Below are 26,443 nucleotides of genomic sequence, written 5' to 3'. Positions count from 1 at the left end.
CCAGAGTTCCTATTGTGGGAGAAGGCATTGAGGTTTTGAAGGATCCTACTAAGTTCTAACATGGCTGAAGCTCAGCAAAGTAAGGTACAGATAATATCAGGGAAGTGGGACCATGGATAGTGAAGGCTTTATTGATCATTGTAAGTATTTTGCTGTGTATTTGTGAGGATAAAGTCAGAGATAGACAAATAGAGGGAGAACAGAGAGAGGGAAAGAGAGAGAGGGGGGGAATAAGAATGATAATGATAAGGGGGAGAGTAAGAGATGGGTTAAATAGAGGAGTGACAAGATCTAATTTAAAATCAAACAACCACTGAGTTGTCCTGAATTAACAATGGTCAGGAGGATTGGGACTAGAAGTTGGGAAACCCATCAGGAATCAGTTGTAACAATCCAGGCAAGATATAGAGGATCAGTCTGGTACAAACAGAAGAGATGAAGAGTGATGGATCTGGATCAGTCTGCATTTGCATTGTAGGATAATCCACGAGCCTTGTCCCAGCATAGCAAATATACTCTTCTATGAAGTTACTATTTCTTAAGTGCTTCCTATGTTCTGGTCTCTTGTTTAAACACATTCTGTACACTACAGTTTTACTTCAGATGAGTCCAACAACACTGGTGTGGTCACTATTCTCCACTTTATATGGTAAGGCACTAAAGCAGAGAACTGTTGCTGCATTAGAAATGTCAGTCATCTGAGTATTGCCAGTAGTGAGGCAAAGGTCTAAGATGATGCAACGACATTGAGCATAGGGTAGATCCAGGCTGTGAAGAGGTGGATGGGTAGAGGTGACAGTTTTCAGTTTTGTTGCCTTATGTTCTTCTTTCTGGGCAGGGCATTTCATTAAATCCCCTCAGCTGGTGCAGGCGACTTGATTCTCTTCCTGGATGCTAGTACATTTGGAAACACCTTTTCAGTAAAGTCTGGGAAGACACTCATCACTGGCAGAGCTATCATTTTGAACCATCAAGAAAATATCTTTCAGGTGGTAGTAGGGAGCTAAATGGGAATAGCAGCAGTGCAAATATGTCCTTAAACTCAGAGGCATTGTGGGAGTACATAAACCAAGAGAATTTATAATAATGTTTAAATTTCCTATACTACCTTGAGGGGATCTGCTCTTTCTTTCCTGAGATGACAGGAAATGAAAATGTGTAAGTCTAGATTGACCTGAAGGTATGTATTAATTAATTGCCACTCCTCTAGATTATTGATTGAATTTAGTAATAAAAGATACAACAGGTGAATTTGCTTGCATATGAGCCTCATGGCCTAAGTTCAATCCATAGGACTGACATGACAAGAGAGAACCTAATCCTAAAAGTTGTCCTCTGGCCTACATGCATGTGCCATGTCATGTAGACACCATCGACAGACCCATATACTTGTGTACACAAAATGATTAAAAAAATAAAAGTTAGGATCTTTATTTTAGTTTCAAGACTGACTAAAAATAAAAAAAGTTAAAATCTCAACCTAAGAATATTTGAGGTTCATTTACTTACTTTGGGAAAGTTGTTGGATTGCTCATTTTGAGTTTTCCCTAAGAGAGGAGTACAACACTTAAATGTTATTAAGGTATATAAATGTCATTTGTCATCATGGCAGCAAGTCTCTTTCAGTAGTAGCTCTCCAGTCTAGATGAGATCTCAGGTCAACATTCGTCTTTCCAGGCATCAGTTGTAGCTAAAAAGAACACTGTCCCTGAGCTCTTTTTTGCGTGAATATTTGCTCCATGTAGATGCCATCTGATGTTCTTATCACTGTGTCAACTCATTTTGTGCCCTCAGGTGTGTACTTAAAGAGTATGTTCTAGATAATCTACAGATATCTGTGCTGTGTCAAAATTTAACACAACTTCCATCAGAATGATCTGATAATTGACAGTAGTTTGAATTTCTTGATAGGCTGTAGAGTGCAGAAATTATGAGACTGTATCATTTTTGAGACCAACAGTCTCAGATTTGTAATAAATACATTTAGGACTCATGTTTCATTTCTATGGAAACAAGCATATAAATGTTATGAACTATGAACTCAAAGTATTATAGCTGCAATCTGAGGGTGCCCAAGATGAATAGTGGAGATTTTTAGTTGTTTATAAAGTTAATTAATTCATTTAAATTTATTTATATTATTTATTAATGTCTAAATTTATGGCAGATGGTTTTTTAGTGACCATCTGGTCACTTGAAAATGATATTGAAGGGACAAATCTTACTATGTTGGTAAGCATTTGAGAGCTGAGAAGAGGCTGTCTGACGTCATCTAGCCTTTGACTCTTGGGGTCTCTAGGTTAGGGAGATGAAGTGATTTGAATTCCATTTGCAATGCACAGTATATGCACATCCAGTGCCAAGAACTTATTGTGTCCCTCGGAAATTCATCTGTTTCTAATCCTTAAGTTGTCACTGCAGCCTTTGGGACTAACAAGTATCAAAATGATTCATTTTCTGCGTGCCAGCTCTTCAAGTACTTGAAGACATCTGTCATGCCAGCCATCTTCTTTCTTCTCTTCTTACCCTCATCCTCTCTGTTGAAAGCTAAACATATAGAAAAGGATGTTTCAGGGACAGGAAGTTTCTCAGGCCTGATAAGTTTAGCAATTTATCATTTACAAGAGAATGCATTCTTCTCTTCGTGGATCGTTAAAATAACTCTTGTTCCACAGTCCTCCAGTTCTGATTTCACTACATCATCCTGAGCTGCCCTTGACCCCTGGTGTCTTGGGATACGATCAGGATGAGAGTACAGCTCTCCCATTCATAGTTCACACTATACTGAATGTGGGTTTTAAAAGTTAATGTATATAAAATGTGTAGAACACTTTCTGGTATATAGTATGCATTAGTGAATACCCAGCTATTATTTTAGCAAAGCAATGAGAGGTTCATTACTGTGGTTTGAACCAATGTCTCCCAAAGACTAATGCATTATTACATTCTTGGTCTCCATAGAAATGCTATTGGGTAGTAGTGGAGCCTGGGAGGCAGAGGCTAGAGGAGGATCCTTCGATTACTGTGGAATGCCCTTGAAGGGGGATTGTAATACCTTCTTCTTTTCCTCTTTCTTTGTTTCTTGACTTATGAGGTGAGCCATTTGCTGCACAATGTGTCTTCTTCATGTCAAGTTATGCTCACCACAGACCTTAAGCAATGGAGCCATTTGATCGAGGAGTGGATCTCCATAGTTATGAGCCAAAATTGGAAATTTTATTTATTTATAAATGATTTGCTGCAAGTATTGCATTATAGTGATGTAAAGCTAATAAATACACTCATGAATCCTTAAGGAAAGTCTTCCTCACCCTGTGAAAGTGACCTATTAAATAGTTAAGATGAACAAAAACACTATTGCCAGAATAAACATGGCTTTTATTAAAGATGGATATTATATGTGTAACTGCCCTGGCTCTCCTGGAACTGGCTCGGTAGACCAGGCTCACCTTGAACTCACTGAGATTTGCCTGTCTCTGCCTCCTGAGTGCTGGGATTGAAGGTGTGTACCACCACCACCCACCTATCTATTTAATGAATTGGAATATAGGAGCATGGGTAGGAATAAAGGATTTCTTACCCTGACAACTTTGCAATGACAGTACATGGGTCAGGAGGATACTCCTTGCCTGAGCCCTTGCTTCTACATTATCTCCTGACATCTCACCTGTTTCTGACAACTTGTTCCTCATGCTTTCCTATTCCAATGGTAGTTACAGTTGTAATGGATCTAGGCATAACGGTGAGGTTATCTTGACTTTCGCCACATATTGAAATTTGAATACAATGGCACAAATGTCATGATGCACAGCTTAGGAATGTCCCACTTAACTTTTATTAGAACACTATGATTTTCTACTTGAAAATGTGGGCATTTGGGTTGGAAAAGCTAAGTACCTCATCCAAGGTCACATAACTCATTATAAACAGCCTTAAGATTTGAGCCAAACTTGTGACCTTATTCAATATTTACGTTTTAAGACTGCTCTATGCTTATTTTATAACTTGCTTTTCATAGTTATGACTTTAGCACATATATGGTGGTATTATCTAAAACCTTCTCCCAATTATTTTCATCGTGAGATTCATTATTATTCTCATGGGTCAATTGCTAGTCATTTATGTTAACCTACAGGGGTGTACTTGCTCCCTTTCCTGTTGTGTGACAGGGAGGCTGGTGATTCAAGGGTACAATACAGTCCATCAAGGTGGGGCAGGCATGGTAATTGAAATGGTCCAGTCCATTGTGATGGGAGATTGGGCTAGCTGGTCACATTGATGGCAAAGAGAAAACAGAAAGCTCAGAATCAAAGTAGGACCAGGCTATAACTCTTAGCTCTCATACCATATCCTGCATCAACCAGCTGGAATGTAAATCAAAAAGTTCCAAACAGCACTGTAAGCTGGGAACCACGTGTTCAAACACAGGAACCCATGGGGAAGGTTTAACCTTTGAACGATGACAAGGCAGTTCTATGTTCGTCCCTTCATACTTCATCCACAAAGAGGAATGCTGGCATGGCCCCAGGGCACATGGAGTCCTTGATTCACAACTGGGTCACTGTGGTAAGAGGTGGAGAAACAGAGATGCCAGCAAGGCTGTTTTTATACAGCAATGCATACTCACTTGGAGAAATCTGAAGTATCCCTGGTTCAGGATGAGGCACAGGGTGAAGACATACCAGACATGCCAGTTTTACCCCTATCCAGGTGACAGAACACTCTTGTCCTGGGAGTTGACCTCATTACCTTCTCTGAAATCTGTGTGATAAAGTTTAGAAGGCAGGATTAGAATGTGACTCAGAAGGGTCTGGGGAATGGATTACCAGGTAAGAGGAGGTACTGTGGCTACAGAGGGCATGAGTTCAGTTCCTGGCGTTAGAATCAGGTGGCTCACAATCATGTGTAACTCCTCCTCTAAGAGATTTGACACCCTTGACTTCTGTGGGCACTGCATTCATGTGCTCACAGTGTGCCCCATGCACACGATTTTTTTTAAGTAGCAAACGACCAAGAGGAGAGGCAAGAAAAACAGGTAAGTGCCCCTTTCCTGCCACTGTGCTTGTATCATTGTCCATTTTCTAGGAAAACTTCCTGAATAATCAAATATTAAACCAATGGCTTCAAGAGTATGCTGATATAGTATTGGGTCTCTCGTTACTACATTTAAACCTTTGAAGTACATTTACCTTTCTTGAGAACTGATCTAGAAGCTAGGGTGTATAGTGAACTTTATAAACTTTGCTTATAGAGTTTTCAGAAATCTTTCTTCCCACTGGAGAAAGAATCACTCACTCTGCTCATTGCTACTAAGTTTTCTAGATCCCAGTTATTTGGCATTAGAATATCCCTAGCCTATATTCATCTAGGTTTTCATCTATTTATTTAGTTCCTTCCTTCCTCCCTCCCTTTTCCCCCCCTCCATCCTTCTCCCTCCTTCCCTCCCTCCCCCCCTTCTTTCTTTCAATTTCCTAACCTTTAAGCTGTGTGTGTGCATACCATACTGGGCTTACAGAGGTCCAAGAACAACTTGTAGCTGGTTCTTTCCAGCTACCATGTGAGTTCTGGTGACTGAACTCAAGTGCTCAGGCTTGGCACCAAGTACCCTTACCCACAGAGCCAGGCTGCTTGCCCTGTCTGGTATTTTTAAGATCATTAAATACTGTTTGATTATAGTCAGATTGGTAGCATATCATATCATCGATGTAGAAATCCTGCATTCCAATTCAGACTGGGGAGAAAAATGAGCCAGGACCAGGAAGCTTCCATTATTAGAATGTATGTTGTCACTGTCCTTAATGCTGGCTGGACATGGCACGTATGCAAACATTGCTGCTTGCTTCCACATCTTAACAGCCCATAGGGAAGCTTGATCTTCTGTCCTCCTAGGAAACAGTCTTTAGAAGCCAGCCATAGCTCAGGATTGTCGGCCATCCACATTGAGATGCTGAAGGCATTGGTGCTTTAACCAGTTACCTTTCTCAGGTAACAACTTCTAGTCTTTGCATAGTGTCTTAGGGAACTTGACTGACGGGAGACTCTTAGTAAATTCAAGGCAATTTCAGCAAAATCATGGGGCATGGCTTATTTATCTCTGAAATCACAGACTTGAGGTGGCAGCCTGCTCTGCAAAAGGAAAACCTCTCCCCAATTATTGAGTACCAGTGAATTTATAATGCACCCAAGGCAAGATTGTTTAAACTCTAATATTCCACAGCTTATAAAATGTAGCACTTCTAATGAAATTAAGAGACATTTTTCAATTAAAAATAAATTTTGATCAATGCTTATTGCTTAGAGTTTTACTTCTATCATAACTGAAAGAAATATTCTAGAAGTAGTCACACATTTTATCCTGTGAGGTATTGTGTACACATCTACAGTGAATAAAAGTGATAATCTTATTAATATTTTCTAAAACTTTAAATATTCCAGCTCCTAGTTTTCCTCAGCACTTTCCATTTTAAACTCTCATGGTCCTGCTTTTCCATACAGATCCTCCTGTAATATCATAAGATTACACTACCTAGTGCTGGTCTGTAGGCTATAGTGATTTCTCCTCATGCTTGGCACTATGGAAACATAGTAACAACATCATTGTAACTCTTGCTTGACAACAGTGGACAGTTGTACATTAAAGGTGTGACAGTCTAAAACAATATGTACCTTAGAATTGATAAATTCTAAGTCAGTTGTGATTGGTAAGGCTAGAGTATTTTCAATATGTGCTTTTTAGTGCAAGAAGTTGAAATGAAAAATAATCACAACACTTTTAACTATATTTAGCTTTATAGTTTCCAAAGCAATTTATACATGTTATCTGATATGTATATTAAAATTCTGGCCTAGAGCAAACATAAATGAGAACATAGTTTTCTCTGGTGGCAGGTGTTTTTTGTTTGTATGCTTGTATTTTATAAAATAAACTAATGCTATTATCTAGTAGGCATTTATCTGAATACTTTTCATCTCTCCTGCTAACAATGCAGAGACTTTATTTCCTTTATTCCCTATTCCTTTGGCACAACTGTATTATATTTCCTACTTCCCTTAAATTGCCATCTAAGAATTGAATGTGAACTTGTATGATATGTGTTGCCTTCAAGCTTCCCTCATAAAACTATCTTGTGTAATTGCTGGACCAAGCAATGAAACACATGAAATTCATTATCACAGTTTGACTCATTGTTAAGCTGGCACTCTACACACAATTCCACAAGCCTATTTAATCACCACATAGTGACACTATTGTTTTCATATAGTGATAATGGGTCACAATTTTGCTTAACATTATAAACTGGCCAAAATACAAAAGAAAATACAGTCTTCCATAATGAATGCAATGGTATTAGGTGCTCATATTCTTCTATGCATTATCCTGTAGTTTAAATTCTATAATATAGCATAAAAATTAAGTAAGTACTAATGGTATAAAGTAAACCCATTTCATGTTACATAAGGCAAAGGGGTTTTCTTTACACACACAACACACACATATTCATACCAAAATAGAAAAAATATGAGTTATTTTCTTTGTTTTCTGCATCTTGTTGTATGGTTGGAGTTGGCTGGTCTTTATAACTACTCACTTTCACTACCCATCCTTTTCTATGTTGTTTGTGTTTTTAAGTTTCAGTAGACAGGCCATAGTGCTATGTGTATGATACCACAACTCCTGGTACTTATTCCTACCTTAGACAGTTACATGAAAAAGAAATAAATGGATGTTTCTCTAAGTCACTGACTTTTGGCACCTTTCTACAGCCATGCCTTGACGAGCTTTTACAAACCTGCTGGTTTTAGCTGGAGTTTTCCTCTAATGAGGCCCATGTTCCACATGCGACTGCAGCTGAGAGCAAGGAAGGAGCTTGTGTGGGTCTCTTTCCTTCCCATCTCTAGATACTCTACATACATAAATTTTGCCAAATGCTAATGGACTAAATATAGTTCTTGCTTGATAACTATTTTGCTATATATATAATTTTAAAGTTAAATCCTTTCTTTTTATTTAGAATGAAGAGAGGAGATGATGGGGCATTTTCTTCTGTATATATGTTTCTCTTATTGGTTGATGAATGAAACACTGATTGGCCAGTAGCCAGGAAGGAAGTATAGATGAGGCTACCAGATGAAGAGAATTCTGGATGGAGGATGAAAGAGAAAGAGCCTGCCAGAGGGAGGTGCCATGTAGCAGTTGGGAAGCTAGGATGCCAGAAGTTCTCTGGTAAGATAAAATCATGTAGAAAATACATAGATTAGTAGCTATGGGTTAACAATTAAGAGAGAGCTATCCAGTAAGAATCCTGAGCCATTGGCTAGCAGTTTATAATTAATAGATGCCTCTGTGTGTTTAGTTGGGGCTAAGTGACTGCAGGACCAAGCAGGAAAGAAACTCTGTCTACAACTAAGACATGACCACATTTCAAATTTAAATATCACATTTCTTTTCATTCCTTTAATTTTTAAAATTCTATTCACTCCCTAGGAAATAGCTTTTGAAGATCGTTTAAAATTCAAAACTCCCATCTAGCCATTTTCTCTTTCTCCTGTTCCCTCTCATTGATTTCTCTCCCCTAAGAAGCTGTGGAAAGGTGGGGGATGGGGGTGGGGGATGGTAATGTAAAGCTTTAGGAATTTAGTATTCTGCTAACATTGCTGGAATCTCATTGGATAGTGACTTTGGAACTGGGTCATGGTAGAGAATGAAGCAGTGGTAATGGAAGAAAGTTATGATGGGATTTCTCAGGTCCATGGAGAGCCTGGACATTCTCAGAGGCTAGCAATATGGATGCTAAAGGAGGTTCTGATGAGATCTCAAATGGAACTGAGGAGCAAAGCATCAGATTAAGGTCCTCTTTGTTATAAAGTTTTGATGAACTTAACGGCACTGTTTCCGAGCTCTCAGACTTGGTGGAATACAGGACTTTAGAGTAGTAAGATAGACTGTATGGTACAGGGTAAATTCTAAGCAGCAAAATACCCAGGCTATGGTGTAGTTGCATCTAATACCTCAGAGGAAAAAATGAGAGGACAAAGAAATAATTTAAAATGAATTTATAATTAAAAGGGAAAGAGAACAGGAAGATTTGGAAAGTCCTTAGTCTGGCTGTGCGGTAGAAATGAAGAACACATCGAGGAGTGAAAGCCAAGGGTGGCCCTGGGTGAACTTTTGTTAGGGGATTAGTATGGATAGAAGGGATCACTGAACACTGGAAGACTGGTTAAGCATTTCAGAGACCTTCAAGTGTGTCCTTCCCATTGCAGACCAGAGCATTAGCTGGGAAGAATGGCTTCAAGGCACTAAGCCACGGCACACTACCTGAACTCACTTCATATGACAGCCTTAGGTCTCTGCTGCCCCAACTCCACTATCACTGCTGTTCTGGCTGTTGGTCAAATAGTCTGTTGGTCAAATCAGCCAAAGTGAGATGCCCCCATCCACTGCCCTGGAAGGGAGCCCCACATTGATGGTGTGTATTCTATCAGGCTTGAAGAATACAAGAGTCGTGAGGGGCTGCCCTCCTCCGCTATCAAAGGACATCATGACAGCTCAGAGGCTCAGAGGCCCAGGCAGACCTTGATGTAACCTTTTGAGGGCAATGCCTTCTGGTACCGTGGCCATGGGAGTGTCTCTGAGAATCGAGGACTATAGAGATACAATGGCATTTTGAGGGTTTCAGACAGGAATCTCTATCTTGAGTCAACTGAAGTGTGGGGTAACTCTAGGGAGGCCACAGAGAAAGATGCGTGAGGCATGGAGTCAATTGAGATGGTTCTGTAATACTCCAGTGTTGTTTTCTCTGTCGGGCTTTGGAGTTTGCGGGCCTTACTGTTCCCCCTTTCTGCTTTATTTTCTCATTTGGAGTGAGGATGTCTCACCACTGTATTTTGGACGTACATAATTTCTGCTGATTTCATAGACTCAGAGCTGTCACGATTTGCCCCAGGATTAATTCAGCCTTGAATCTCACATCTAATCCAAATGAAACTCTGGATTTTAGACTTTAAGTTAGTGCTGGATTGAATTAAAACTTTGGGACTTCTGAGGTAGAATATTTTTCATTGCAGAGGACATGTATTTGCAGCATCGGGGATAATTCTGTGATTTCATTGTTTTTAATGAAAGTTTATGTGTTAGAAAGTTATTTATGTTAATTATATGTTAAGGTGGGGCTCTTGAGTAGTGATTAGGGTTCCACGAGGTCACAATGGTATTTGTGGCTTTGTAAATAGAAAAAGCAATACATTCTCTGTCTTGCCACTTGATGCCCCCCAACATCTTATGAAGAAGGCCTTCATCATATACTGCTGTTATAGTCTTGGACAAATCCATTGTCAGAACCATGAGCTGAATAAATCTATATCATCAATCCATAGTTTTTGCTTATGGTAATAGAAACATAATTAAGACACTGCTGAGTAAAATATTGTATTCTAGGTCATATACTACCTTTCCCAACAAGGAGAACTGAAAGAGGATGGGAAGGCATATAGAAGAGGGTTGGAGGCACAAGGAAGTGTAAGGAGGCACAATGGTACCCAGATCCAAAGAGTTTAAACTCTGTGTACTATCTCAGCATAGCATTCACTCTGTTATTTTCTTCACTCCAGCTCAATTATGAGTAAGAAACCAATTCCTCTTAGCTTTCTCTATGATCCTTTTAAAGTTTAATAGCATAGCAGTTGTAATTCACTGAATAACTTCCAATGTACCAAACTTTGGCCTTAGAGGCATCTATCATGGTGTGCCATGAAAACTACGCCAGTCATTACTATTGCATTTTGTCAATGAGGAAACTGAGGCTTGGGCAAGTGAATCATTTGTGATTCACCCACTTGATGATTTGGCTCCAGTTTGAAGACTTCCTAAACTAGTGGCTCATAATGCTCCACATCTGTTATGTTATCCTACCCACAGGAGTGTCTGCACTGATGGGGGAGCATGAGAGCAAGTCATGGTAGCAAGATATTAGTGAGGGATGACAGGGCCTTGCCACAGAGAGAATTGAAAGTTGTCCACCCCGGGTGTTTACTTCATTTGCCCTTCCCCTTTTTAACAGAGGAGTTTTCATTCTGTAGCATCAATACTTTGATTAAAGGAACGGATAACAGCAAGCCTAAACTGTCAGATTCAGCATCCCATGGGTGAGTATGTTTGAGATACACTCGAGTCTCATTAAGCTGCTCTTTAGAAAAGATAGTGAACCAAACAGCTGGCAAAAGGTAGGAAGGTATGCTACAGCAAACAGCAAGCAGAAGACAGGCAAAGCCAAACATCCGGGAAGCCTCCACAGAACATTCCGACGGTAAAACACAACCGAGAAAATAGAAAATCTGAGCAGAGATATTTAATCAGTATTTTATTAGACAGTAGTTAAATACTTTATAAATTAATTTCATCATCATATCAAAACAATATATTTTAAAAGTATGTTCCTTTGCTACTCTTGCTGAATTAAGCCATACTGATAGTCACACTCAAAAACTTCATCAGACTGCTGAATCTATGGTCTACATTCAAAATTTGGAGACTGTGTTCACCCAGAATAAATGCGTTCTGGAATCTTCCTTGCATCATCATGTGTGTCTGTTTATGTGTTGTGGCTTATTTTGTCTTGTACAGAGGAGAGGGAGGATTGTTCTCGATGGAGGCTACTCTGTGTGGGAAGAGGACAAGGCTAATGCTTAAAGGCCCTTCACAGGAATCTTCTTCAGCCTCATACCAGATTTGGGAGGGCTGGTTATGCCTGACTAATCCTGGCACGGGGATGACATCATCCAAACAATGTCTAGCTCGATGGATGCAAGTTCTATTTTGTGACTCCCGTGCCACAGGGAGATATTCTATTCCTCTTTGGCTATAGCCCAGGGTACAATCTGAAGACTTGAGACACCTTAGTTACAAGAACAAGGGCACAGGAAGATCAAAGCTAAACCTCCAGCTTTCCAAAGTTAAAGCTTGGATTTCAGATTTAAATTCGTCCATAAACAAGTAGAGAATTGGGTGAGGGATGCAGAAGAAGGCAGAGGGGAAGAAGGGATGAAGTGAAGGAGAGGAAGGAAGGGGACGGAAGAAAGCGGAAAAGAGGAAGGGGAATTCTCTTGACCTTGAAGAGACTGGCTCTTTAGTGCCAGGAATTCTAGAGGACATATCCTTGGGAACATTTATTTTATTTCTGTCAGTAAATTAACTCTCATGGAAAGTTACTAATTTATCTGTTCTAGTTAGTATATTAAATCACACTATTTCATCCTCTAGCGGCCTGAAAAAGTTAATTTACCATTTGAATGTCAGGAATGCTAAATACATATATCATGCACTAGCCCTTTATAATTCTCAACAAACATACAGTACACTTTGCTTGGGGGTGCTTTCCTTTTTTACTCCTACTTACAGATCCTGGGGTAGGACAAGAGGACTGAAGTAGTCTGCTGGCAGTAGGAGGACAGATGTTGACTATGGTATATCTCACAGAGCGTCTTCATATGAGAGGGAAAGAAGCCAGGAAGAAAAAAGGACAGAGGGTTGCTGATGCGGTGACAGTGATTCTAAAACCCACGGCTCCCTCTACTCTGCCCTTTGCATCTGTGGTACAGGATCCTTCTATCCCCAGTCCTGGGATGCTCCCTCCCTCCCTCCCTCCCTCCCTCCCTCCCTCCCTCCCTCCCTCCCTCCCTCCCTCCCTCCCTCCCTCCCTCCCTCCCTCCCCCTCTCTCCCTCCCTCCCCTCTCCCTCCCCCTCTCTCCCTCCCTCCCCCTCCCTGCCTCTCTTTCTCCCTCCCTTCCCCCTCCCTCTCCCTCCCCTCTCCCTCCTTCCCCCTCCCCCTCCCTCCCCTCTCCCTCCTTCCCTCTCTCCCTCCTCCCTTCTCAGAAAGCCCTCTCTCCCAGGGCTGGCTAGGGGACTAGAATGGATGGATTTAAAAACCAAAGAGCCAATTTTCATTTTTCTAGATACATTAGTTGTCTAAAGCATTAAAATAATTAGTATTGATTTAGAAACAAAATGTTACTTGCTTAATTTATACAATGGGATGGGAAAGAAAGGGCATATTCTTGACTTAAATTTCATATGTAAAAGATGTTTATTGTACTTTGGGATGTCAGAAATACAAATTCCGAAGGTGGGTGGCTTCTATATATTGCTTTTGCAAGATCAGTAAGTCAGTACCCGAGACATAAGCAAGTCCTTTGGTCATTTGAGAGGCAAGTATGTTTATAATATAAAGTAAAACTGGAAGCTCTTTTCCCTCTTTGAAAGCTGTTGAGCATGTTTTGGGGCTCCAGAAACTGCTTGGTGCATAGCAGTTCCCCATAATCAGGCATGATGAAGTAGGGACAAGATTTGGCAAGACACAAGCAAAAAAAAAAAAAGAAAAAAGAAAAAAAGAAAAGAAAGAAAGAAAGATCCAACTAGAATCAGGAGGGTAAATAAATGAAATATAATGGATAAATGAAACATAATCGAGGTTCTTTCATTTATCTGTGTGCTTGGTTGATTAGTTAGCAAGTTAGCTTCTGAGTTAAAATTGTGCTGTGTGAGCCAGGCTGACCCTGAGAACTTGCTCTCCTTCTGCTCAGTCCTAGGTGCTGGGATTACAGGTATGCACCCCCACAACCCATTGATACATGAAATTCCTTCCTTCCTTCCTTCTTTCCTTCCTCCTTTCTTTCCTTTTTTTTTGTTTTGTTTTTCAAGATAGTGTTTCTCTGTGTAGTTTTTGGAGCCTGTGTGTTGGCCTGGAACGCACAGATCCTCCTGCCTCTTCCCCCCAAGTGCTGGAATTAAGGGTGTGCACCCCCACAACCCATTGATACATGAAATTTCTAAAGGAGATTTTGGTAAGCTAAAATCTTACCAAAGAGTTCACTAATAAATTAATAGAAGCTAATAAACTAATAGAAGACACTGAAAACTGAGTTGTCACCTTTAAGAAGTTTACAGACTGCTATGAGTCTTGAGAAATTGCGGGCTTGTGTCAACTGTCAAACGCCTGAGTTTTTGCTGTTAACTTGGCTCAGGTCTCTTTAATTCCAGCCATAGCCAGAAGTGTTTGGCTCTGATTTTCCCTCAGAGGGCTCCTTGAGTGAGTCGAGGCCACAAGCTGGCAGCCAGGTCATCTTTGGCCACTCTTTTGGGTCCATTTTGCCTTGCTTACTTCTCGCGGGGGGCGGGGGCACCCAGGTGAGACCCAGTAGGGGGAGTGGGTGAGCTGGCCCCATGGCCTTCTGAATATGGCCTTGGGTGTGGGGCAGCTGGGTTGGAGCAGCGTGCAGGCTACCAGCACCAAGTGGTGCGCCTCTCGGGGGTGTGTGCAGAAGGCTCCAGGATAAATAGGAGGCTCCCAGTGCTGGGCGACACTGGAGCCCGCTGGCTGCCCGCCCCGGGTGTTTCCCTGCCCTGTAGCCAGGCTGCCTGCTGCGTAGTTTCGCTTCCTCCTGGCTCAGGGATTAGTTTCCAAGCACCCTATCGGTGCCGGGGCCAGGGCCTGGGAAGGGCGCGAAGAAGGATCAGGGAGGCTCTTCCAGGGGCTGCTCTGCCCAACACAGCACAGTTGATGGACCCAGCCCCCGGCAGCAGCGTCAGCTCCCTGCCGCTGTTCCTGGTTCTTGTCCTGGGTAAGTGTCCATTCTGGGAGCTGCAGATCAGGGGAAAAGACAGTGTGCTGGAGTCCTGCGAACCTTGATCTGAAGACGGAGACAGCTAAGTTAAGATCCAGCCTCTGGCTTGCACCTGCTGGAGGCTTCCCGACTGTGCACAAGGCCCAGGTCAGAAGGGACCCTGCGGGCCCGCTGTTGGGCTGCGTTCAGGTGGCACTCCTGGTGAGGTGTGCCAGAAGCAGAGCCTGGGCAGTTCTTGGCAGGGACCCGGGAGGTGTGTAGCAGGCGGGTGAGGCAGGAGCAAGGGAGTCTGCACTGTGGTTACCAGCAGAAGGTAGAGGAGGGATCTTCTTTCGATCAAGGGCCAGAGAGCAACATGCCTCTGTGCGTGTGCATTTGCGTGTGTGTTTCCAGGAATGTGTGAGAAGCAGGACCGGTGTTGAGACTAGCAGTGGCCTAGGCAGAATCATCATCATCATCATCATCATCATCATCATCATCAACCACACACACACACACACACACACACACACACACACACACACACACCTTTTCCTCTTTCCCCCTTTTCTTTGTTGTTCCCTTAGGGAGTAGCTGAAACAGGGAGGGAGAGGTGGTCTCTTCTGAGAAGTTCCTGTGACTCTTCCATTCATGACAAGTAAGCAAAGATAAATAATAATAATAAAAAACCAAACTGCCTCACTTGGGACCTGTTGTTTCTTATTTTAAGGCACAGGAGAAAATATTTCTCTTCATTTGGAAAGTAAAGGCCAGTTGGCTGAGAACCCCTGGCTGTGATTTCTGATGGGGGAGGGGAAGCGAGGAGAGGCAGGTCCCTTGGAGCTTTAGGTGGCACCCTGCCCTCCCCTGCTCTCTGTGTAGAGGGCAAGAACACAGTGGGTGGAAAAGCCCAGCCATCTCAAAGCCTCTGCTTTGAAGTCCCTGAGGATGCTGGAAGGGAAGGGGCACCAGTGACATTTTCTAGCCTTCGGTGGAGTCCAAGGAAGACTGAGACATTATTGGGGAGAGCTCCTGAGACTCACCGTGTTACTAAATCTCCTTTCAAGAGTAAAAAGGACCTCCATCTGTGACAAAGAATGAGGCTGTCTCTCAAGGTGGAAAAACTGAATGGATTATAGGTGAAACTTCATTTGGCTGTGTCTCCAGAGGGGGAAATGAGGATAAAATGGTTGCCAACCTGGTGACAGGTGGACTGGATGTAGATCCAGGTTAGAAAAGAAGGATTGGCTTAGCCTGCAGTGGAAACGGTTGATATCAACCCAGTGTAGAGTGACATGGAACAAGAAGAGTGATGTATTTGAGAAGAAGCACTGATTCTCTTCTCAGCATCACTTGGATGCAGCTGGTTCTCTCATCCTTTCTCTTGTCTGGACTGTCCCTTAGCGAAGGTCTTCAAGTTTTGCTAGCATAAACAAAATGCTAACATTTATAAGAAGTGGGTGGAAGAATGTTCAAGAGGTTCTTAGATGTGGCTCTTGCACTTAAAGTGCTTGTGTTGAGTTGGGAATACCAGACTGACAACACAACACAATTAGGAAAAAGTTCAGATAAGCAGAGAAGGGAGAGCTCCACAGTGAGCATGGAATGGTGACAAGAACTTGCATGGAAGGTGTGTGTGGGTACTGGGGGAATCTGAAAAAAGAGAGGAGGCCATAGGAGTGGGCAAGGCAAAACCATTTAGGAAAGGGATGTTGATTTGATGACAATTCTTTACTGGAAGAAAAAGCAATTGCATTGAGAGAAAATGTAAACAGATTATGAAGAGTCAAAACGACAAATGTAAGTAAAATATTTGATCAGAAATCAATAGGTAGTTAAATAGACTCATTTACAGCTCATGAATGGAGGATGTAAACAATGAATCAGAGGAGATAAAACTGGCATTAGGGTGCAGCGTGGGAGGAGAAGGGACGATGGGCTAAATAGCTTGATTGTCTTGAGGGTATGAGTTAATCGTGAGCTATGTGCTGGGCCAGGAGAGTCAGGAAAGAAATGGTCTTTAAGGGCAGATGGATTCCCCCTTTACTGTCACATAGTCCACTTTATACCCCCCAAATTCAAAAGACAAAAGTGAAAAAAGAAATCCTCTAGCCCAGTGTTTCAGTACACCCAGGGAAACCTCCATGGGTGATCTCCTTGATGACTGATGGCTTAGGAGGTTGGATTGTGTCTCTAGATCCCCTACATGCTTGCAAAGTGCCAAGGGATGTAATTTGTTGGCATCACTGTTTCCATTAAGCATTCCTGTGTCTATCACACATACACTTTAGGTCCCATTCCTAATTTAAACCATATGTTATTTTGCTTTTGCAAGGCTGTGAGCAATGTGATGTGACGTGACATGACCCGTGTAACAGTGGAAAGAGCTCTTCATACTGTGGCTGAGCAGATGGGGACCTGGTTCTACCTCTGCTCTTCTGTGACTCTAGGGTACCTGTAAGTTATACGTTTCTTGACATCATTTTATTCATTCGTAAAATGATGAGGTGTTATGTTTCCATCATCACATTCTTCACAAAAATGCATAAAGTACTATATGCTTAGTTAGGAATAGCTTATGTGTTTAAGTATAGATGCATCTAAAGGTACTGGGCGTTGGTAGATTACTATATACAGAGAAATCATCATTCCAATATGTATGAAAATCAGGTGATGCTCCCTTTATGCATTTTATGAAGGAAAAAGTGAGTTGGAGATAGAAAAGGAAGTTTTATATGATACAAATAAATTTAACATAATGTTAGAAATCTATGTGTGTAAATATGTATTTATATATGTACTTAATAGCTTTTATACACATGGAGTTGGTTTTATTTTACTAAAACTACCTAAAGTAATTTGTATAGCATCAATGGAAATATTGACTTTGATCTCTCATTTGCATTCTCTTAATTGTTAATCAAATTCAGCTATTGATAGAAACCTAATTCCAGTGGTTGAGAGGGCACCATTCAAGTAGAGATATTGAATACTGCCTTTTTAGCCTTGTCACTGTGTTTGAGAAATGAGCTCAGTGGAATTCGTCCTATGCCTCAGAATTATAGGTGATAGGTTGTAGTCAAATCTGTGTCCCGTATGATTCTTTAAATGACAAAGAAGCCAATCCCTGAGCTCTTGCTTGCCAAAAGAAGGGAACAGCTTGTCGTGATGTCACTCCAGGCCTCCTTTGCATTTGCTCACTGTGTAAAGGCAGGCCATGCGAACCTAAGCCTGCCTCTGTTGACCCTGGGTCTTCTTAACTTTAGTGAGAGCTACTTTTGACTTCCCAAGGGCTTGCATTTCAAAAGCTAGCATTCATGACAGATACTTTGAATATACATCACACACAAAAATTCTATATCAACAACAGCTGCAGCAGACATTCCCTCTCAAGTAGTAAAAAACCTTATAAATTTACAATATACTAATGAAAGGACAGAACAAATAATAATAATATTACATCCAAGTCTCTAAGCAAATGTCAGGTAACAGATAACATGTTTGCTTTCACTATTACACCTTAATAACAATGTGTTGCTTCTCATAAGTGAAAACTTTGGAGGATGGGAATGAGGAAAAATCTCTAGTGTATACTGTATCTGTCATACATTCAAGAGTATAGATTGATGACCTTTTATGAAAAAGGCCTATGTAATTGATGACCATGATTGAATATATTTGCATAACAGAAGACACTCTCCAAACTGGAGTGCTTGTTCCTCAGATAGGAGATAAAATACTTTAAGGAAGAGAATAAGTTTTGACTTAAGCCTCTAAGGTTTGCACACCAAATGCTGTCTGATCTGCCAAGTACTTAATATCATCATTCAGTTATGAAGCTAAAACCATCCTTAAGTCACCTAATGTAACAAGCACAAAATTCTTCACATGAAGTAGTTCCCAGTTAAGATGATCTATGTTCATTATTTATATGGAGAACTTGATATACAAGTAACTTTCAGAGTTTCAACCCAATTGAAACAAGTATGCTTTCTAAAGCTAATGATTGTATCTTAAAAAAATCTTTCAGTAGCTTAGGTGAGTCTTTAGTGGTGAGAATTTAAAGAAATTTTTAGATGGTTGGAGAGAGATGGGGTATTTAATCTGAATTCATATCAATTAAGTAATTGCCTATTTTATCAGCTGTTTAAGTCAACCAACCATGAAATGTTTCCATTCATTCTTTACATGTTTGAATGATATGGAGATTGTTATTTACTGACTTGTGGGTTAGGGACATGAGTTACTGAATCAGCTTGGAAAGCACAACAGTGTTCACATTCAATTTTCTTGTTTGAAATTGTGGCAAGGATTGTATAAAGGAATCGGTTTCTAATAGAACATTTTCATATTTTCAAAATTATGAGTTTATTATTTGACCTTATTTGCTCATGAAGGGGTGCATAAAGAATGCCTGACACAAAATATAAATTCAAAATAATTAGTTATATGAGTGATAAATGGGCATGGCTGATGGTGAGCATGTCCCCATTAAAAATGCAGCAAGTCCCTAGACTCTGTCCATTTATGTTACAATTGTGTAGCTTAGTCCTCTTGTGGGACTCCTGACCGTAGGAACAGTGCCTGTCTCCAACTCTTTTATAGGTTTTTGGGACCCTGTTCCTCATACTGGGTTCCCTTGCCCAGACTTAATACATGGGAAGGTGCTTAGTCATACTGCAACTTGATATGCCATGCTTTGTTGATACTAGTGGGAGATCTGCCCTTTCCTAAACAGAAATTGAGGGGGACAAGGGGGAGGACTAGGGGGTAGGGACGGAGGGAGGATGGGGGAGAGGGACTGGGAGGAGAAGAAGGAGGTGAGACTTTGGCAAGGATGTAAGACAAACAGTAAGTTTATTAAAAATTCAGCAAAGTCGAGTAAATCTTTTCATTTTATGTCACAAAACAGAGGCCAGTAGCTCAGAGATGCTGAAGGACGCGTTTCTTCATCTCTTACTATTTGGGCCTGTGCTGGAGGGGTGAAAGAGCATTCCACAAATATGTTCTTGTTTTGCAAGAAATAAGATCATTTCTTCTGTTCTGTGTTGAAGATTCAAACTTACTATGCTTGTCTTGCAGGTTGAGTTCTAGGGTCAATTTGCTTGGAGACTTGGGATATACCTCAGTGTTTATCATGTTTGAGACCCTGGGTTTAATATATAAAATCATAGAAAAAGAAGTGATTATGTGGGGTAGGGAAAGACAATGACCTTGAGGTAGTCTCGTGGTTCATCAACTATGTTCTTTGAATGTCAGGTAATTTATCTCTTGTTTGATTAGAACAATGCTTTTCAACAATAGTGAGTAATAAAATTGTTATATTCATGGATTTCTGGGTGATACTGAGTAGGAAAGAAACCAACAAAATACATGTTTGGTAGCCTCTGTGGACACTGGAATAGATTTGCCTCAGAGGCTACTGTTCTTGGATTTGTTAGTGCTGGAGAATTCACCACTTATTCTACGTCACACATGAAGATGGTGGAGACACCAATTTCCTAGTTTGAAATACATGGCACACAAGCCTTTATCTTCTCTTCTTTGGAGTGAGCTGCATGGTCCAAGCTTATCCAGTGCAGGAAGGGATCCAGGACAGAAGAGCCAGGAGCAAGGCCAGAAGCAGAGCTGGATGAAAACGTTTGGTGGACGTGGACTTGGCTTCCTCCTGAGTATCTTCTTAGTGGTCTGCCCTCTGGGCTTCTGATTAACACAGGATGCTGCTGTGTACTTAGATCTCTGCTTGATCTTTAGTATGGAATCCCAGCATAACTACTCTTTAGACTTTGGGGGAATCTTTACAAGATTATCTCTGTGCCTATTATCCCATTTGATCTTTAGCAAAAAGTGATAGCCAACCAGTAATATAGAACAGAGCAGGCATTGGTCTAGAAGACTGATGACTTATTTAATCTATAAAACACATCACCTGGTATTATTTCCATGGTATAGGATGAGTATAGAGACAGGGGCCATGTAATGAGCTCAGGTTTCTGACTTTACTGAACATTAATTTTAAATTGTGGGGTACCTGAGTGCTGGTAGACAAGCCTCCATTGCTGACCTTGATGGATCGGGACAGAGAGGATGCTAAAAGCCAGAGAGGTCATGCTGCATTGAAGTAGGAAAACTGACACTGAGTTCACATATTCTTGGCTTATTATTATTACTTTTTGAAACACTGGAATTCATCATAGCTGTCCCCTCACCTTCAATTACATTGTCTCCCTCTTCATCTCTGTCATCTTTGGATATCTCAGGTATTTGGAGGATTCTGGCTCTTCAATCCTCCTAGGTCACTCACCTGCCCATGATCCTGGCTGGACTTTCCTAGCTGGTGGAGTTAATTTGATAGAGGTCTTTGGAACAGGTGTTTGCTTTGGTCTGTAACTAACATCGCTCTGGATGTTCTGGTCTGATCTTACACTTAAATAAACCTAAACATGTGGGATGATTCTACACCTTCCCAAGTCTGTTCTTAGCTGTGTGACACCCACATGCTCTTGTGGGAAATTGGGGAATGACATTGTTTCATTTTATTCTAAATTAGATCCACTTGCCTATTACTGAGAATAGTGAAAGGGTCCACTCTGATCTAGACTAACACAGGAGTTAGGAGGCAGACTCAGCCAGATCATTGGCTGTAATCCCTGGTGATATGAAGTTTGACTCTGAGACTTTAGTCCATTAAACCCTCTCAGTCTTAGTACCCTCATTTACAAAAGCTGATAGGAATGGTACCAAGGCTATTGCACAGATGACCTCATCAAGTGTAAAACTGTGATGATCCATCATTGTGTATCCAAAGAGTAAATTTTAAATATGTATAGTCTATTATATGAAATTACAAGAGAAGTCATTTTGGCCCGTGCCTTCTTAATATTTTTTTTTTGCAATTTTGAGTCTGGATTCCTGATTATAATCAGAATGTATTAATGGGAATAAATCCTTTTTTTGCCTTAGTTTGTCAAGTTTCCAATCTGTAAGTTGTAGAATAGTTAACAGATAAGGAACTTTACTTTGACTGATTTTGTAAGGAAAATGTGCAATATAAATTTGCAAAAGTGAATTGCATATCTGTCCTATGAATAAGAAACACCTCGGCAGTTTCCTTTTCACCTGCCAATTCTGGTCAAAATTTTATGTAAAGAGTGTCACAGCATAGTGTGACATTGATATAGATGCAAAGTCATTCTGTAGTGAATGAATGTATTTAAAAGGTGATTCTGATATTTAAAGTCATCTCATCAAAGTGGAATTGTCTCATTTTTGTGAATTACAGAAATAATTGCCTCTATTAAAAAGGAATAGATATGTCATTTTGCAAGAATGGGTGGCAATGCAATGTCAAAATTCATTTCTAAATATCCGAAAAATGGAAAAGATACCGTTTCATAAATTTTAGGTAAAAAATTCAGATTCCTTAGATAGCAATTGTTCTATCACTGTCTTATAACAGTGAGATAATTATTTAACTTTTCCACATTTAATTGTATGACCTACTCAAAAAATAATTATCATCATCATGTAGGAAACAGGATCATTTTGAGGACAATGTAGAATAGTGAAGAAAATGATTTTACCAGAATAATTGGGAAACAAATGTCCAGGACGGTACTACTATTCTCAACTCTGTGAATAACTTTGTCAATAGCTTTCAAACTATTTCATAGATATGATTTAAAAACTAGTAATAGAATCACTTCATCCATTAAGCCAAGTGAAGTGATAGATTTTGTACTTGAAAATTGCCATACTTTTCATTTCTGGAGGAAAAGAAAGCAGGTTTTTTTTTTGTCTATAGCCATACCAGAGATCTTTTCAGATTGCCTCACACTTATATCTGAGTGCCTAGAATAATGTTTTTATATAGTAAGTATTCAGTAAATACTTTCTGAGCAAATGAATGTGAGTTAGTACAGGAAGTATTCCTAGACCAGTATCTGCTCATAGTATACTGCAAAGTATTTAAGTATTTGGTGTAAACTTTACATTGTAACACACACACGTGCACACATGCATGCATAAGCACACACACACACACACACACAGAGATAAAACTTAGGAATGCTTTATTTTCTCCATACTCTTTGTCTTTAGATTTGCTAAACATGACTTATTTTCACTATAGTTCCTTACCAAGAGGTCATCTGATCCTGGTCTATGAGTGAGATGACCTGGCAGAATTTGAATGATCCATGGACTTTAGTGTTGATGACCAGCATTAGCAACTTATCAACTTACCCCAAAGTAGGGCTCTTCTTTACATGGCACTACTGTTATTTATAAAGCATATTATAATGATAAAGATCTAAGTTTATTATAATTCTACAACTTTCAAAGTAAAAAAAAGTAAATATCTGAAAAATGGAAAAGATGTTTCATAAATTTTAGGAGAAAAAATTTCAGATTCTTTAAGTAGTCATTCATAATACTAAATTATATATGTATAATATATAGTAATATATTTATAGTTTATAAACTATACCTACTATTAGTCTAAAGAATGCCTAAGACTATTAGGCTCAATGAATTAACAAGAATAATAAACAATTATCTTCTGAAAGGAGTTTATAATATGTTGTGTTAAAATGCTCATCACAAATGAAAGAGTATAGACTGATTTAATTCTACAATACAGGTTAAATATGATCCTCATAGACTGAGCATTTAAGGACTAAATGATTGGGAGAATCCACTGATGGAGTAGAGACTGGAGGCAACTCTTCCATGACAGTGATAGAGGAGTATATAGGAGAGATTCAAGGTTGGTAGATGCATAGCTGCTAGCTTTTATATGTGCAGCAGAAGAATGAGAATGCTCAAATGCCAGAATGGAAAGTTAATTTTGTGGTGTCTCCAGGGAAAGACTGACTACAGAAGGAGGGGCTTTCTAAAATGAAGCCTTTAATCAGAACATGCAATTCATGATGCAGTGCTCTCTCCATGGGCTTCTTAGGGGCTGGAGCCAAGTGATTTTGTAATTCAGATAAAGTCATGTTTTTAATGACAGGTAAAACTTTAAAATATTTTGTAGTTTCTTACTTGGGAGTTTAAATGCTGAGGAAAAATTCACTCTGCTTTTTGCCTTATTCCCTGCTGTTCAGTGATGGGCTGCCTCACCTTAATCAAAGATCTGGACCAGTGGTCTGTCCCATGGTGTTTTCCCTTGTCTTGTATTTCTTAGACAAGGTCTCATTATAGAACTCAATCTGGCTTTGAACTCCTAATCTTCCTACCTCAGACTCCCGAATCCTGTGATCACAAGTGTACATCACCATGCCCAACTTCCCTGGTTCCTGATCACTCACTGCTAGGCTTTATAAGCTTGGAGACAGTTCACAATTTAGAGGTAGCATCTGGTTCATCTTGCAGTAACAATAGCATCTCTTAAGAGAGACTAATGTTTTAATAATTAATTGGATTAAAAATATTAACAATCATGATGTTGTGACATGTTTAAGAGAATTGATTCAAGACCCAGAGAGAGTGGAAACCAAAATGGAGTATGCTTTATTTTTTTTTCTTCAAAATTCTTCTTATTGTATGGAATCTCTGTAACATCCAAAGGACACCATTTTCTTCCATCTAACTCATGTAAGAGGGCCTTCACTGGAATGTAATGATAATGGATAAAGGCATTATTACCTTGGTGTTCTCAGTGGGGTAGTAACATGGTGAACAGAGTGCTTTACATGTGACCATAGTATGCAGAAGAACATATGAGAAACTAGTCAAAGGCAAGGGAAAACTCTACTGAGAGAAAGCTTGTTGGGAGAAGAGAGGAAAATTTGCAAATATTTCAGCATAGGAATTCATCAGCTATACTGACATATCACAGATATGTGAGGAAAGAGAAACAAGGATCACAGCTCACTCAAAAGCTGGCAGTCTGAGACAGAGAAAGTGCATGGTACCATATTTGGGAGAGGATGTTTTTGCTGTAGAGTCTTGATCTGCTTTGGAGGCACTTGATGCTTGATCAAGATCTGAAACTATGGAGGCCAATGGGAAGTAGAGCAGTGGGACCCAAGCGGGGCTGTTTTCCCAGGTGCATCATCATGCCTCATCCCAGACCTACTGAAGTCTTTTTTAATTAAATTAGAAACAATCCTATTTTACATATTAATCCCTCTCCCTCCCATCCTCCCCTTCTCCCCCACCCCCATCCCATCCCCCATCCACTCTCCAGGGAGGGTGAGACCTTCTATGAGGGATCATCAAAGTCTGTCACATCATTTGGGGCAGAACCTAGATCCCCCCACCCCCTATATATCTAGGCTGAGAGAGTATCCCTCCATAGGGAATGGACTCCTAGGTCAAAGTCCATTCCTGCACTAGGGACAAATACTGGTTCCACCACCAGAGGCTCCATAGATTGCCCAGGCCTGACACCCATATTCAAGAGGCCTGGTTCAGTCCTATGCTGGTTCCCCAGCTGTCTGACTGGGGTCCATGAGCTCCCACTTTCTCAGGTCAGCTGTTTCTGTTTCCCCAGCACGGTCTTGACCCCTTTGACAACTGGATTTCAGGAATTCGACTCAGTGCTTAGCTGTGGATCTCTGCTTCTGCTTCCATCATCTACTGGATGAAGACTCTAGGATGGTGTTTTTAACATGCTTCTAGGAATCTACATTTTAGAAAGGCTTTCTAGGAAGGAACAATGTTCCTTTATAGAGTAATTGTATATATATATGTAGGTACTCCTCCCTTCAGAGATGGAGCTTAATTCCTTGACACTTCTCAGTGAGATCTGATTTATGACTTGTTTTCAAAGAATACTATAACATCCTATGTGGAGTGAATTCCTAACATGTAACAGAGTGTGAAAGGGGAATATTGTGACTGTATAGTGCAGAAGTCTGGTGTGAACACCTTAACTAAGTAATCCAAGTTAATACAACCAAACTGTCATTTAGATACCACATGTTCTCTAATACATGATAATTTGAAGAATAAGTCAACAATGAAGTATTCTCTCCAGTAATTATAACCACAGCTGAGCTGTGTAAAAGCAGGAGACAAATGAAAAACTGAGGAACAATCTACAGGATACTCAATGTGCCAATGCAGTCATGAATACCAGTGAAAGAAAGGCCTGTTACAGGGCAGAGGAGACTAAAACCCTTGACACAGAAAGATGTGAACAGTAGCAGTAATGCATCTGGAATAGATCTGGTACACTCCTGTCACAGTAATGTAACCAGATAACATCAGAGGCAGCTAAAAATGAGGAAGGGATATATCATTAATACTTAATGCCAGCCGGGCAGTGGTGGCGCATGCCTTTAATCCCAGCACTCGCGAGGCAGAGGCAGGCAGATCTCTGTGAGTTCGAGGCCAGGCTGGAACAACAACCTCGAAAACAATACAGAGAAACCCTGTCTCGAAAAACCAAAAAAAATACTTAATGCCTTGCAAGTTTTCAATAAATATGATATTCACTGGGCGATGGTGGCGTGTGCCTTTAATCCCAGCACTCAGGAGTCAGAGGCAGGCGGATCTCTGTGATTTCAAGGCCACCCTGGTCTCCAGAGCAACTTCCAGGACAGCCTCCAAAGCAATACAGAGAAACCCTGTCTCAAAAAATCAACATAAATAAATAAATAAATATGAAATTCTAACACAAAGCATTCTCTTTAAAAAGAGATTCCCTTTTAAACAACAACCTGCTTAGAAAATAGGGCTGGAAACATAATGAGTTGTTCCACTGATTATGATGTCTCTAGCACTATGCTGGGCACACAGTATGTCCTGCAACTAACTGTATAGTAACTGAGTCCATGGGTGTTTTGTGACACCATGTGACACTGCAGAAAAGAAGATGGAGGCAAAAGTCATAAAG

General features: G+C 40.4%; 1 protein-coding gene across 1 annotated transcript in view; it reads left to right on the top strand.

The window, feature by feature from the left end:
• Positions 1-14,204: 14,204 nt before the first annotated feature.
• The window catches only part of Btc (betacellulin), a 38,553-nt gene continuing 26,314 nt past the window's right edge, over positions 14,205-26,443 (top strand). Inside the window, exon 1 of the mRNA XM_005068158.4 lies at positions 14,205-14,616. Coding sequence (XP_005068215.1) covers positions 14,556-14,616 — 61 coding nt within the window. The 5' untranslated portion in view covers positions 14,205-14,555. The remainder of the gene's footprint in view (positions 14,617-26,443) is intronic.

This window comes from Mesocricetus auratus, unplaced genomic scaffold, assembly GCF_017639785.1.
Source record: "Mesocricetus auratus isolate SY011 unplaced genomic scaffold, BCM_Maur_2.0 Super-Scaffold_100006, whole genome shotgun sequence".
NCBI lineage: Eukaryota > Metazoa > Chordata > Mammalia > Rodentia > Cricetidae > Mesocricetus > Mesocricetus auratus.
This window is presented reverse-complemented; position numbering and strand designations above follow the sequence as displayed.